General features: G+C 44.5%; 1 protein-coding gene across 1 annotated transcript in view; it reads right to left on the bottom strand.

The window, feature by feature from the left end:
- LOC8026581 (venom protease) overlaps positions 1–16,106 on the bottom strand; it is a 69,585-nt gene that overhangs the window by 29,576 nt on the left and 23,903 nt on the right. Inside the window, exons 3-5 of the mRNA XM_042291244.1 lie at positions 13,369–13,445; positions 7,450–7,568; positions 6,701–6,978 (exon numbers count right to left, since the gene is read on the bottom strand). Coding sequence (XP_042147178.1) covers positions 6,701–6,978; positions 7,450–7,568; positions 13,369–13,445 — 474 coding nt within the window. The remainder of the gene's footprint in view (positions 1–6,700; positions 6,979–7,449; positions 7,569–13,368; positions 13,446–16,106) is intronic.

Raw genomic sequence — 16,106 nt, 5'->3', positions numbered from 1 at the left:
AATGCCAACCACGCAAGAAACCTCCTACGAGGCCGGCCGGACTCTTGCAGTCAATTCCTGCGCCAACAGCACCCTTCCAGCAGATCGGAATGGATCTACCTGGCCCTTTTGCACCGTCAACGTCGGGAAATCGCTGAATTATCGTCGCCACAGATTATCTCACTCAATACGCCGAAACGAAAGCCCTTCCTTCCGGAACTGCTGTGGAAGGTGCCAAGTTTTTCATTGAGTCCATCGTCCTCCGGCACGGCGCTCCCGAAGTCCTGATCTCAGACCGTGAATCCTCGTTCATGGTCCAGCTGACACAAGAAGTACTTCGCCTCAGCCACACCAGCCATCGTCACACCACGGCGTACCAGCCGCAGACCAATGGTCTAACGATAAGGCTCAACAAGACGATCGCCGACATGATTTCCATGTACTTGGACGTGGAGCACAAGACATGGGACGAGGTGTTGCCGTACGTCACCTTTGCCTACAACACGGCCGTGCAAGAGACCACCGGGGTTACACACATTCAGCTGGTTTATGGTCGCAAAGTGACGACAATGCTGGACGCGATGTTACCCCACGAACCGCCTGTCGACGGAGTGACGCCGCCCAGGTGGTTGCCCAACGGGCAGAAAAAGTCCGTCAGCTCGCCGGACTCCGAATTCAAGCCCAACAACGTATCGACACTGGCCGCTGCAACCTTCGTCGTCGGGACGTCCACTTCCAGCCCGACACAGGGTGTGGGTGTGGCGATCCGCCGCCGTAGTCTCAGCGAGAAACTCCTGAAGCGCTACTTTGGACCCTACAAATTGCTTCGTCGACTCAGGTATCTGAACTACGAGGTGATGCCCGACGGAAGACGGACTCCATTACGCCGCCCTCCACGACCGGAAGCCGTCTACATCGTGCGCCTCAAGCCGTACTACGATGTTTAGGACTTTTAATTCTGTTTTGTAATACGCTCGATAGGATTGTGTTGCACAAGTCCACGTAGTTTGCCATTATTTTTGTTTGTTTTTCTGTTTTTGTTTCCTGGTACGTCGCATCGACACGATGCGCTGTTAAAGGGGTGGGTAATGCCACGCGCTTAGGCGTGCAAGCGCGTGCGTGGCCGAGTGGTTACCGCGCGTGACTGCCGCGCGGAAGCTGTATATGTATAATATTGTCACGGTTGGTGACCAAAAGAAAACAGGAAATAAACAGGGAGAAATAAACGTTTAATGTGGCGAACTTGTGCCAAGAAACAAAAGGGTACAAAAGATAATAACGGAGCGTCGCGGGCGTCGAAATCGGCGTAGCAGCAGAGTCGAACGCTGGGCGAAAAACTGACTCGACAAGGTCGCGGGCGGCCTCTTATCTAGAGTGCGCCGCTATCTCGAAGATTCGGCGAAAGCGGTTCGAGCGTCGCGTGATCGGGGCGAGAATGAACACGCACTTTCTAGAAAACAAAAGCAGGGATAAATGATAGAAGTTACGTGCGGTACATGAATAAACGGGAACTTTCTGGAGGACCGTGACCGAGCGTTGCTTTCTCAGCCTTGCGCGCGGCATTACTCCCCCCTTTAAAAGTGCATCGCCCCGATGCAGTGTAAAACAAATCAAAATAAAAAAAGAACGATAAACTAAAGAGTCTTTTGGAGCACAAAAGGTCCACAGTCCTATCGAGCGTAGTACGGCTTCAGGCGCACGACGTGGACGACCTCAGGTCGTGGTGGGCGGCGTGACGATGTTCGTGTTCCGTCGGGCATCACCTCGTAGTTCAGCTCGCCGAGGCGACGAAGTACCTTGTATGGTCCAAAGTACCGTTTCAGCAGTTTCTCACTGAGGCCGCGGCGACGGATGGGCGTCCATACCCACACCCTATCTCCGGGCTGGAAGTGGACGTCCCTGCGACGAAGGTTGTAGCGGCCGGCGTCGACGCGTTGCTGGTCTTGAATCAGGAGTCGGGCGAGCTGGCGAACTTCTTCGGCGCGTTGAGCAACCGCCTGGGCGTCGTCGCTCTCGTTGTCAGATGGCTCATGGGGCAGCATGGCGTCCAGCATGGTCGTTACCTTCCGACCATGTACCAGCTGGAAAGGGGTGAATCCAGTGGTCTCTTGAACCGCCGTATTGTAGGCGAACGTGACGTAGGGCAGCACCTCGTCCCACGTCTTGTGCTCTACGTCGACGTACATAGAGATCATATCGGCGATTGTCTTGTTGAGTCGCTCCGTCAGCCCGTTGGTCTGCGGGTGGTACGCAGTTGTACGACGATGGCTGGTGTGACTGAGTCGGAAGATTTCTTGGGTCAATTGTGCCATGAACGATGATCCGCGATCTGTAATCAGAACTTCTGGAGCGCCGTGCCGGAGGACGATGGACTCAATGAAAAACTTGGCAACTTCCACAGCAGTCCCCGAAGGAAGAGCTTTCGTTTCGGCGTACCGCGTGAGATAATCTGTGGCGACGATGATCCAGCGGTTCCCCGACGTCGAAGGCGGAAAAGGACCAAGTAGATCCATTCCGATCTGCTGGAAGGGTGCAGTTGGAGGAGAAATAGGCTGCAGGAGTCCGGCCGGCCTCGTCGGAGGTTTCTTGCGTCGCTGGCACTCGTGGCATGATCGTGTGTCCAGGTGGACGGTCTTGGGGAGCTTGGGCCAGTAATACTTTTCACGAATACGGGCCAGTGTCCGGCTGTATCCAAGGTGTCCGGACGTCGGGTCGTCGTGACATGCTTGAAAGATCTCCCCTCGAAGGTCGGTCGGGATTACCAGCAGCCACGGCGAGTTGTTGTTCCCGAAGTTCTCTTTGTAGAGTACACCTTGTCGGATGGCGAAGGTCGGCAGTACTCGTGAGAAGACACGTGGCACGGCACCTCCACCAAAATGTCACGGTTGGTGACCAAAAGAAAACAGGAAATAAACAGGGAGAAATAAACGTTTAATGTGGCGAACTTGTGCCAAGAAACAAAAGGGTACAAAAGATAATAACGGAGCGTCGCGGGCGTCGAAATCGGCGTAGCAGCAGAGTCGAACGCTGGGCGAAAAACTGACTCGACAAGGTCGCGGGCGGCCTCTTATCTAGAGTGCGCCGCTATCTCGAAGATTCGGCGAAAGCGGTTCGAGCGTCGCGTGATCGGGGCGAGAATGAACACGCACTTTCTAGAAAACAAAAGCAGGGATAAATGATAGAAGTTACGTGCGGTACATGAATAAACGGGAACTTTCTGGAGGACCGTGACCGAGCGTTGCTTTCTCAGCCTTGCGCGCGGCAATATTATAGGTTCGATCCGAGTCAGCGGACTGTCCTTTTATTTCTCGTAAGTTGGAGAACATTCTCGTCTGATCAAGTTCCCAATAGTCTACGCACCGAAAGTCCTACTCCGAATGATCCATAAACCTACGAGGGTACATAAGGGACTCCGCAAGGCGAGCGGAGTCAGTCTCGCCCCAGCGTTCGGTACGGCTGTTATGCCGACTTCGACGCTCTGGTATTATCGTCTATTCCCTTTTTGTTTTGGGCACAAGTTCGCCCCATTAGCGTATATTTCTTCTTGTTTATTGATTGTAATTTTGGTCACTACCCCTCACAATACACCATACTTGCAGGCTACTTTAGCCTGCCAAATATAGAATGGGTGTCTTTCCATCTAATAATTCAGACCACGTCTATTCTGTAAACAGCATTTCGTGAAATGAACAATGCACACTCATTATTACAGTTCGTGGAAACACCAACAAAACTTGGCCCTACAAGTGATATGTGCTAGATTTATTTTTATGCCATGACCGCAATCTTGTGCCCTCTGTCTTTACAATACCCAGTATAAGTGATAATGAGGTTGTTGTCTCAAAAGTACACTGTAATTCAACGCGGCACCGCAGTTCACAACCACGGAAAGTGCTTTTCTATCAAACTGGGGACTACGGTTCGCTATCGCGTGAACTGGGCGCATTTTTTTCCAGAATTCCAGCTGCATATTTCAGTTTTAGATATTAATTCAGCGTGAAACCTCTTTAAAACAAAAATGTTTTTGATCGAGACGTTCGTCCCATCACGTATCATTTCGGCTAAGCGCCGAACCAATAGACCGTGGATGAATAGGAACTTCGAACCTTGATAGGGATAAAGAACCGTTTGTTTCGCCGGTATTGTCAGTCGAGAGAAACTGTACTGTACTCTAAGATGAAAGAACTAAATAAGAGCATAACAAAGGAAATGCGGAAGGCACAAAACAAGTATGAAGGAAATCTCTCTGAAAAACTCAAAAGAAACCCTAAGAAGGTGTGGGAATGTGTCGAATTCTAGTGTCACTATTCCTGATGTATTGGATGGTATAAATTATGGCAACGATCTGGAAGGCAAGGCTGAAAGCTTTGACTTGTACTTCCAGTCAGTGTTCACACAGTCAGGCAGCATGGTTAGTGGTCTACCGAATTACAATGGGTTTTCACTAATGAATGACATAGAATTGTTAGAGCACGGCGTCGCGTTGCTTTTACAGAAGGTCGAAATAGGCTCAGCCCGTGGTCCAGATCGCATCTCGAACTATATTCTGAAAAATTGCGCCATATCTGTCGCTTTATATCTAATATTGTTGTTTAGAAAATCTGTTGAACAGGGTGAATCACCTCTTAATTGGAAAAATGCAAACGTAGTCCCTATACGCCGAAGTGGAGACAAAACAAAGACTTGTAACTATAGGTCTATCTCTCTGACAAGTGTTTCCTGTAAACCATTAGAACACATTATTTACTGTAACTTAATCAGTCATCCACAATGTAATAATTTTTTTCACCCAACGCAACATGGTTTCAGAACGTAATTTCCTTGTGATACAGAAGTAGTATAGTTTACCCATGATATTGTTGCATCGATAAGCTGTCGTAGCCAAGTTAATTTTGTCTTTCTAGGCTTCAGAAGCTTAGCTGAGTTTCAGACGTCGTCGTGTCAATTTTCTGTCCCTTCTTCGTTTTCACATGGTTAATATTCACCAGCTCGCCTGCACCCTTACGATTTTTTTCTATCTTCAGAAAGGCCTTTGATTCGCTATCACACGCATTGTTGCTGCAAAGGTTACCTATTATTCATATTCCAGATACTCTTTTTAAATGGCTTGCAGCTTATCTCACTGGAAGAAAGCAAAATGTGGTCCTCGACGGTCTAAGTTCGTCAAACGAAGCGTCTTATCGAGTGTCCCTCAAGGATCTGTCCTCGGACCCCTACTTTTTTATATACATAAATGATTTAGCTGGAAATATTTCTAGTCGCGTCAGATTATATGCAGATGACTGCTGTGTTTACCGTGACATCACATGCTAAGCGGACTCTGAGCTTTTGCAGAATGATCTTAACTTTATTTTATTGTGGTGCCAAAGATAGAAGATGACTCTGAACTCAAACAAATGCAGTCTAGTCAGGTTTACTAACAAAAGAGGATTTCTGCACACAGAATATTTTCTTGGTTGCACAAGCTTGTCTGTTGTTCCAGAATATAAGTATTTAGAGGTTGTGTTTTCCAGCGAACTGTCCTGGAACGCTCTTGTTAAGTATCTGTCCTCTAAGGCTATCCGCACGTTAAACTTTCTTAAACATAACTTCAGGCAGAAACCCACAAAACTCAAAGAAGCTTTATATACGGCGAACGCGCGTCAGATTTTACAATATGCTTGCACCGCGTGGGATTTTCAGACCAAGACAAGTATAGATGAGCTCGAACGTACACAGAAACGTGCAGCGCGGTTTGTGTCAGGCGAATATGATTTCTAGAAAAGCTCATCTATTATATGTAATAGGTTAGGGTGGCCTTCGTTTGCAGACCGCCGAAATTATCTTTGACTGTCCTTATTTTATAACCTATTTAATCGCAGAAATGGCATTGAAAAAAAAAAAAAACAATACATAAACGAACCAACCTATGTGCCTCCCCGTACAGATCATCCTATGCATGTCCGCGAATGAAGGTGCAGAATAAATATATTCAAGTATAGTTTCTTTCCCCGTACAGTACATGATTGGAACAATTCACCAGCTGATATTGTCTCTGCTCCATATTTCTCATTTTTTCCAACTCATAATTTTTTTTGTTAAATTAATTATATTTGTTTGTTGATATTCTGTTATCGGCTTTTCTTTTTGTGGCGTTTATGTTGTAAAGTGGCTGTGGTGTTATCATGTACATATTTTTCTGTTGCTGTCATTGTGAATCCTCCCGCATCCTAAGCCTTCTGTTTTTCGATATGTACTTCGCATTTGTGTAAATTTCGTACTGTCTTCTTCCCTGCAATAATGCCCTAGCCAGGGCGCTGAAGGTAACCGAATAAATAAATAAATAAAGTATTATCAAGATTTCTGGGCGCCGCATTCAGAAGTGGTTTAAAATTCCGACACGCTTCGTTGTTGCCAGACTGCAAGTAGTGCTGGCTAGATTGGCGGCCCGTAGGCCCCTTGTCAACGCCAGCGTCGCGCGTGGTCGTGTACGAAACTCTCCCATAAGGTTACGGGGAGGTTGCGTGAGCAGCAAAGTGTTTAAGGAGTCTGGTTCAACTCTATGAATCGTTTTTAGAGGGGTGATACTGTCTATACCTCGGTTAAAAATTGCAATAGAACGGAAACCCTCACGTTTCTAGATATGGTGCGGTGCAATTATAAGAGAAAAGTCGGTGTGAGCTGGCGTTGACTACGTTGCATTATTTCGCAGGTAAAAATAAGAAAACAACACTGAACTCACTAAACTGCGTGGCTCCCCAGCCGGCGATGAACCCGTGGTATCCGGTCACATCCTTCTTGGAGATTTCCCCGAAAGGCAGGCACACGGGCTGCACGAACTGGTTGAAGGAGACCTCCTTGCTCAGCTCGAGCACAGCTACGTCGTTGCTGTATGTACGGCGATCGTAGCTGGGATGCCTGTGCACCGCGCTTACATCCACGTCAATGGGAAGAGTGTTGTCGTCAGCCGACGACAGGTCGTGGTCGCCCAGACGCACGCTGAAGACCCGCGCCGGAAGCCTGGACGAAAAAAGGGCGACCTTAAATTCAGCCCACGGGTTCCAGTAGGCCGCCTTTATTTCTCACCGGTGTTTAAGAACGGAAGCTAATACCCAAATTTCCGAACGCCTGTCTTGGGAAGTTTTTGTGAATTTCATTTTTCTCGGTTGGCTCGTTTCACAAATGTATCAGCCTTAATTTAGGGATGTATTTACCGTGGCGTGTTCTTACACAATCATTTTAAAATACTCGTTTTTTCATCAAAGACGTGAAAATAGTTAATCCTCCTACTTATTATGATACAAGGGCTTTGATGTGACCTACTTTGTAACACACAACGGTCACATCCAACACGCATGATTGTGCGTTGGAAAACACACAATAATGCGTGTTTTTCAATAAACAATCCAGTCATAAGAAGCGCTCGGTGTCCTCTTGTTCTTTAATGCGCTTATTATTCTTACGATAAAGAGGCCATGATTTTCGACCTACTTTGTGGCGCGCACACCGACGCTGACGCAATGCGCGGCCGTCAGGATGTGCTTGGGGGAAACTAAGGCGCCTCCGCAGCCGATCTTGTCCTTGTCGCTCGTCTTCAGGTAGATGGCGGCCTGGGCAAAGCAAAGAAAGCACTTAGCAGCCATTTTATGATCTGGATATTTAGTGAAACGCTCAACGTGTCGTCCGTTTTAAAACCTATTTCTTACCCCTACTGAAACAAAAGTCTCACCCATACCTACCATAACGCATAATACCCATAAAATATTCGTATGGCACATAGTACGCATTTTTCTAAATAAAAGTAAACGGATTAACTTCAAGTCTCGCATTGGCTGTCTTCTTTCCCCTTCCTGCATATTGGGCATACATTTCATTGTTTTCATCTTGCCTTTAAAGGGAAACTGACACCGCTAAAAAAACGTTTTTAATTTTCTTGCCAGGCGATTTATTGTGGTGTCGAAAGACTACCCAATTTATATTTTCCTAGAGTCACGTATATATATATATATATATATATATATGTGTGTATATATATTTAAAGCCAAAAAACGCAACTGCTCAAAACCGAAGCTGAAACCCGCGCACGGAGGTCGGAGGAGTGGAGAGGACAGAGCGAGTGGCGGAAGTCACGTGGCTACACCCGATCGTTTTTTCTGTGCGCAGCAGACGACATGCGTGTGCGTGGTGGGAACTGTTTACAGTGCGATCCCTTTGCAGTTATGTTCGTTCCGTTTGCTGTTCTCTACTTCAAGATGAGTTATTGTTATTATTAGAGCTGGAGATGACTAGTGAGTGCCCGCGGTGAATTCCCGTGATCGGCTCCGAAAAGAATACCCCAAGATGTTGCGTGAAGACCTGGCTCACATGTCTTGCGTTCAAAAAAAGTGGCATTGTGCGGCAGAGTCTGCACGTTTCTGAAAGATCAACGGGATCGGGACTGATGGCTGGCTGCAATTCCTGCAGAACCTTTACGGGCTCCTCGGAAAGCGGACGCTACCCGATTTATATGCTCCTTGCATTTTGTGGAAACTGATTACATTGAGTTCGCAGGTGTCAAAAAGGAAATCCCACACCATTTAGTTCAGCGACGTTTCGTCCACGACATTTGTTGTTTGGGTTTATTTATTTATTTCAAAATACTGCGACCTCGATGAGGTCATCACAGGAGTGGAAAGAAAACATGCATATACATTCAAAAAGGTCATGGATTAAATATGTACACACCCTACGAAACAAAACTTAGAAAAACGTGAAAAATGCAATATAAAAAGAGTACAAAAACAAACGCATACGCTTCAATTACAGATTCCAGGCACTATACCAGAACACCTACTGTATTTCTAATACAAACCTATCAAAATCGAGACAACGAACTGATCCATTTATGTTATTCCAGTTTTCTATCGTTCGAGGAAAAAAGAATATTTAAGACAGTTAAGGTGGGCTCTGTACGGTACAAGATTTAATGGATGGAAGCTTCGAGTGCGTGATTCAGTAACAAAACCAACATATTTTTCCCGATTAAGTGCACAGTTATTATTGACTCTTTTGTGTAGGAGCTCGAGCCGTTCTACAGCGCGTCTAGAATCAAGAGGCGTAAGTCCTATGTCAGTCATAGTAGATGTAGGAGAAAAATTGCGGTCATATCTATTACAAATAAATCTAGCTGGCTTTGATTGTATTGCGTCAATCTGCTTAATATCACCCTTTAGATACGGATCCCACACCACACAACCATACTCTATGATAGGTATAATCAAGGTTTTATACGCCGTTATTTTAACTTCCCCAGTTGAAGATTTTAAAGTTGTCTTGACATATCCTAGCCTTTGCAGAGCACGAGAACAAATAGAACTGATGTGCGTATCCCATTTGAGACTAGGCGTGAAAAAAATACCCAAATAATTGTATTCGTGAACTTGCGCAGAATTATATTACTAGTACCATACCTAAAAACAGACGGTTCCTTCTTATTAGTAAATGACATTACTACAGATTTATCAAAATTAATTTCCATCTGCCACTGTTTACTCCAATTAAAAAAACTGTTCAAAAGAGTCATTTAGCAAGGCATGGTCATGTACCGAGTTGATTTCGTTGTACAAAACGCAATCATCTCTATACAGGCGAATTTTAATTGGAAGACCATTTGCGACGTCGTTAATGTAAAGTAAAAACAAAAGAGGTCCTAAAACTGATCCCTGTGGGACACCGGAACTAATTGAAGCATTGCTAGAATGAACATCCCTGTATGAAACAAACTCTGATCTATTTTTTAGATAATCTTAGATCCAATTAATTAATGACGTATTATTTAAAATCGCTTGTAGTTTCTGAAGAAGCTTATGATGTGACACCGTATCAAAAGCCTTAGAATAATCTACAAAGATGGCATCAAGTTGTCCTCTTTTATCTAAAGCTAAAGCTATGTCGTGAGTGAATTCAAGAAGTTGGGTTGAGGTGGAATAGCCACGACTTAAACCATGCTGTTGCGGGCAAAGAATAAAATTAGTCTCGAGGTACTCAGATACCTGTTTATAGACAATATGTCCCGAAAGTTTGCATGAAGACGATGTGAGCGAAATGGGTCTGTAGTTTGTAACCACCTGTTTGTTGCCTGACTTGAAGAAGGGGATAATTTTAGCCGACTTCCATGACCAAGGTTCTGTTTCAGTAGAAATAGATATTTTGCAAATGACATGTAGACATTTCGGAACTCCAAAGTGAATATCGGCGAAGAAAAGAATTTGGAATTCCATCAGGGCCAGGGCTTTTCTTACAGTCAAGGTTCATTAATAGATTGAGGACACCAGAAACACTAATTTCTAAATCAGATAAAGCTGTGTATATACCTTCAAAGAAAAACTCTGAATCATTGCCGTTATCACGACTGAATACAGATTTAAAATAATAATTAAAACAGTTCGCTATCTTTGTCGGCTCACTTACAGATTCACCTTTTATAATAGAACTTTGTGATATGTTACATTTTGTAAAAATAGACCTCCAAACATTGGCAGGATTTGATTTAATAAATTCAGCCAAAGTTACATTAAAATATTTGGTTTTAGCTGTTAACATATTTTCTTTCAAGGTTGTTTTAAGATATTAAAACGAGGTATGAACTGATTCTGTGCTATGTTTCGTTGAACGACCTCTCCTCTTCGTTTGCCGCTTCAACTGCAGCACCTCTCTTGTAATCCAGGGGTGCGCAGGGTTCTTTTTCTTCCTAGTAATAGGTACGAATTTGTTGATGCGTTTATCTATAAGGGAGTTGAAATATCTAAGCAGCGTATTGACATCAGCGTCTTGACTTATGGCACAACAATCATCAAAATAAAAACTAAGCTCATCAATAATTGATACATCGTCAGCTCTGTTGAAATCAAGGAACGTGACGAATTCAGGGTTCGAACGCTTGATACGAATGTTAGGGCTGACAAGGACCGCTTTGTGATCAGAAATTCCCTCGACCACCTGGCAGTCATAACCTAGGTTTGTGTTACTATGGGTTAGAAAAACAAGAACAAAAACAGAATTATCTCTGGTGCACGTTTTGACAACCTGATCTAGGTCGAATGACACAGCCGTATCTACTAGAGCATCACAAATGGCCCTATCGCGACAGCCAACCACTAGCGTTTCCCAGTCACGATGACCGAAAGAGCAGCGCGATCTTTCGCATTTCGTGTTCTCGATATGGGGTGCGTCCTACTTGCAGCGCTGAACATTAACTATTGTCAAGGAGCAAATAGAAATATTAGAACTTGGAGAGTGCCGGGAAGCTGGCTAAGAAAACGACACTTACGAGAAGAAAAAGAAAAAAAGTTTGTAAAAACGATACTAAAACGACACTTGACTAAAAACCCCGAGACTGGGACGAGTAGGGACGGACTAACACAAAGTCTCGAACACAGTCTCGAGGTATTTAGCCACCACCAGCTCGTTTGCGCCCTAACCTCTTGTGCACGGAATCTTAATCCGTCGTCCCCGTCTCATGGTTCACAAATAAATGGGTCGTCTAAGGACAACCTGTTTTCGGGAGTTCGCCTTCACATCTGGTGAACACCATGTAAAAGTGCGGAAAATAAAACTTTTTCCGGATGGCACTTATACCGTTAACAGAATACAATCTGACGAATACAAAATTGAACGAAAGAATAAATCAAGCGAACAAGTTGCGGTTTCGTATTTTTTACGTAGTTATCGTTATAAAATAAAAGGTTTCGGTGCTATTTTATATCCCTCATTGTTTGCTCATTGTTCGATGCACGTATCGGTGCATCACTGATAGATATGGGCGGACTGTGGTTATTATCAAATAGCACTGAGTGACTCATCAGTTTTACATTGCTGAGAAAGCCATGATATACAGGCTCTTTACAGTGTCGAAGCTATAGAAATGATGCAGCGCTCTTTGATTCAGAGCATTATTCGTCTACCCCTAATCAATGTTAGGCATGTTATAGATTAGCGTGGAACGTGATTGGACCTGGCGGCCCTTGGCTTTGGCCTTTAGTCCATCGTAGGATGAGACAAAGTATAATATTACACAACGTGCACAAAGGGTGTATTGTGAAGCGGTTTAAAGGGATATGGGTAGCGACGGCATATAAAAATAGGAAGTGGATTAAACGTTTAAAAAAAACTTGCAACATTGGGCCACTCTATACCCCGAAATATCAAGTGATGTGGACCGCAGCACTGGAACGCAGGCAGGGTTCCTCGAGGAACACTAGAGGTCCGAGGACACTCTAAAGTTTTAAGATGTCATGCTCTCGGAGTATCATAAGGCGTATCTCATTCGAATGAACATTTTGGCTAGTTGGTATACGTTCATGATTAAAAACAGCGCGAAACACAAGTGCACATCTGTCTCCTCGTGTTTCGCGCTGGTCTTCATCATTAACGTATCCCACTCACCACAATTACTCCTAGGTGCTAGCAATATCCGTGGTACAATCACTGTGGCACAAACTCTACATATACGGTTAAATATTAGCATTGTTCTCCCAACAGACCGTGTTTTTTTTTGTTTTTTTTTAAGTCAGTTCCTTTTAGTTCTAGCCACATTTGTGTAGGACGCGCTTGACTAACTAATTCAATGATTTGTGTCAGAAGATAGAAAAAAAAAACACGCGCACAGCCGAATTCGGCTAACTAGTAGAGATTGCAACTTAAGGATTGCATTTCTGCAAAAATTGCATTGCCCGCCGTAAAAAAAAAAAGAAATAAGTAAATAAAAAACATCGGCACGTGCACTCGTTTTAAATTAATCTCGCAACTGTAGCATCTCCGATAAATTATGCGCCGAAAGAGTGAGGGAAATGAGAAGACGAGAGCGCGCGGGAACGTCAGAACATCGATCTCTGGTTGGAACGATTTGAGAGTAGACCTTAAGCTAGCTGGCCTTCGTCTTCTCTGCGCTTGTCGAACGCGCTTCTCTGCGCTTGTCGAACGCGCTCGAATGCGAGAGTCAAAAGCCGGACGCCTGCGTTCCTTGTTCTAGCGCCTCTGATGAGGGCAGAGGAGAGAAAGGCAGCTACATTTAATTCTACCCTGTTGTCATTCCAACCGGAGCTCGGTGTTCAGACGTCCACTCTCGTCTTATCCTCTGCCGCAGTTTCTCGACGCAAAGTCACGGTAGGAGTAGGAACGACTCGAAGGCGCTTCAGATGTCCCGCATTCAGCGCGTGCTTTCTGGCTTCGCTGACGCGTTTCGCGAACTTTGATCCTTCACGCGCAGCCAAAGCGCGGAGAATGGCAACGAGCGCCTGCTGGTGGTCGGGCGTTCGAAAGAGACGCCCCGCCGTTCTAACCTCGTCAGTGAATATTGCTAGCGCCCTTAATTTCCAAGATACTTCCGCACAGCCGCGGTGTTCCTCGAGACAGATAGGAAGACTGACGAACCATCCAAGGCCAGGCCCCCACTTCCGAGATTTTTCCAGCAACGATGCGGATGCTGCTAATGTTCGAGATTCCACAGCCTGCAAAAGTATCGAGAGAGAAGAGATCAGGTCTAAACATTAACGCCGCATACATTTCCTAGGCAGTGGATAATACTGAAAACAGGAGTGTCACCCGGGGGTAAGAGGAACTTTGAAAAGCTGCCTTCAGGGAAGATCTGAATTTAGGTTTCCTTCATTGCAGCACGGCCAGCCGCGGACATCGCTGACCTCTCCCTCGCACCCCAAAACAGCGTACCCTCGCCGTATATTCATCGACGTGTACACTTGATGCAATACGTATACCTTTATATTTGTGGCTTTATCAGACAATGAGGTATTGAGGCGAACCCAAACTGCGTCGCGACAATAGAGGTGATAAAATAAGATGACTTAGCAGTGATAGGTTATTTAAATACGGTGTGAAAGCCCGATGCCCCGATGTTAATCTTTGGGCCGTGCTTCCTCGAAGTTTGTCGAAATCGAAAACAAACACACACCGAGTTGGTGCGGAGGGAAGCGTACCTCCCGATCGCCGATGGGTTTAATTTCGCTGTGGCCACGTGGTTTGCTTTCCCCCTGGGTGTTTACGGCCTAATAAAGTCGCGATGATGATGATGACAGTAGAAGTAGCAGTAGTACTAGTACAAGTAGGAGTACGAAAATAAAAAAAAACGTGAAAGACAAGTAGAAAGCGAGACTATGTGTAGTGTTCCTCTTTTCCTTGTCTTTCGCGCTTTTTATTTTCGTAATGTTTAACCAACTAGGCCAACAAGTTATTTTGCTCTAGTAGTAGTAGTGGTAGTAGTTGTAATTTTAATTGGCGAGCGTAGATAAAGTAAGTTCAGTTCTTGTGACTGGTCAAAGCCACCAAGGACTTGTAGGACGGGATCCAGCATTTAAAGTTAGCACAGTAGACGTTAGTACATAAGCACGTGCATGCAAAAAATACGCACGTACGGACACACATAAACACAGACGCAGATGGCCATGTCTTGCCACAGTGCAGCGGAGAAGTTCAAGTTTGCTGCTAGAGTGGTTGCAGCTTGAATAGAACTACGAACTACAAACACAGAGTAAAACAAAATGGCGCAGTATAAAATTTGGTTATAGTTCAGTTGGAGAAGGACGAGCTTTCAAGGTCAGTATGCATGCGCATTGGTGAAGAAAGTCCACACAAGCACTATATATATAAAAACGTCGATTCGTACGTTTAGTCCGTTTGTTTGTTAGAGCGGACACATGGATCAAAATAAAACAGGAGCCACGGCACAAAAAAAAAAACAACATTTTATTAAGGAATACGGATGCGGCAGAGTTTATGTCGGACTGATCAAGGTCATCAGGGGATTGTAAGACCAGGTCCAGCTTTATGGGAGAAACATAATTCCAAAATGCAAAGCAAAAAAAGAAAAAAAAAAGATGTTTTCAGTATGCAAAGGTTAGTGCCATAATAAAAAAAAAGTGTTCATTTATTAGCAAGTTGGAGATGAATTGCACCATATAAAACAAAGTTAAAAAACTCGCGCACGCACATAACCACATGCACACCATCAGGATGAAGAGAGGTGTGCTTTTACGAGGCGTGGATGAGAGGATTTCGTGTCGGTATTTAAGAACACAAATTTGCTCGCTTTCAAAAAAAAAGACAAAAAAAAAAACCGCACATGTTCACTCCCTACTACGACGCAGTTTTCAGGAAAACATTTCTTACAACATGCTTACATACTACTCCGATGCGGGATTGAAAGTTCGAAGAGGTGTTCCGTAACTAGATAAATTTCCATGAGAAAAGACACTATTTCAATTTGACGGGAAAAACACAGATTCGCGAGTTCATCAGAAAAGAAACAGACAGTACAGGGACGAAAAATAGAAGTTAGTACATTTGAAATTACGTATCCGTTTGCATTATCCTGCATGATCGTGTGCAAAAAATCACAATAAACAAGGTGAAAATAACTGTCCAGGCAGATTTCCCATTGTGATCAATATTGCTCTCGCAACACATCAGAAAACTTAGATATCAGACTTTTTGTTTAGTGTGCAGCTGGAAGTCAAAGAAAGCAATGTCTCTGGAACAGTATTGAAAATGCTTCGCGCATAGAATGCGCACACTTTCACCACTACCACCAGTTCTCACTCTTAACATTGAGAAACGGTGAACTGCTCGAAGTGGGGCGGATGTGGTTTGAAACTTGCTCTCCCAGATGGCGATTTGTACGAATAAACGACGGCGATTCGAGAAAAGCGAACACGTTTTCACTCCATGAGTGTTCTTTGCGGTAAACAACACTTTTTAATATACTTCCCAAAATGCGGTCGATCTTTGCGTGCCGTAAGAGAGGACAATTGAGGAAGACAATAATGCCAAACCTCAGAGTATGCGTTATGTTTCTTCTTGTAGAAAAGGGTACAAAACATTTTAGATTATGCAGCAGACGAGAAACGGTTCTCATCCGTTGACATAAGTGCGACACATGTGTGCCCCATGATAAATCGCAGAGTGAGTGCCTAGATATTTCATGGAACTAACATAATGAACGGCTTCACAATTTGTGCGTATAGAATAATAATAATAATAATAATAATAATTAATCCAGGGCACACATAACGTTATAAAGGCCCGCCAATCCACACACACCTATTTTTTCACTGCATCACTGCACATGTCGATCATCCCAGGAAAACTATCGGTGAGGA

The sequence above is a fragment of the Ixodes scapularis genome, unplaced genomic scaffold (assembly GCF_016920785.2).
Source record: "Ixodes scapularis isolate PalLabHiFi unplaced genomic scaffold, ASM1692078v2 PGA_scaffold0__279_contigs__length_252992795, whole genome shotgun sequence".
NCBI classification, from domain to species: domain Eukaryota; kingdom Metazoa; phylum Arthropoda; class Arachnida; order Ixodida; family Ixodidae; genus Ixodes; species Ixodes scapularis.
The sequence above is the reverse complement of the archived record's forward strand: the minus strand, read 5'-3'. Positions and strand labels throughout refer to the sequence as shown.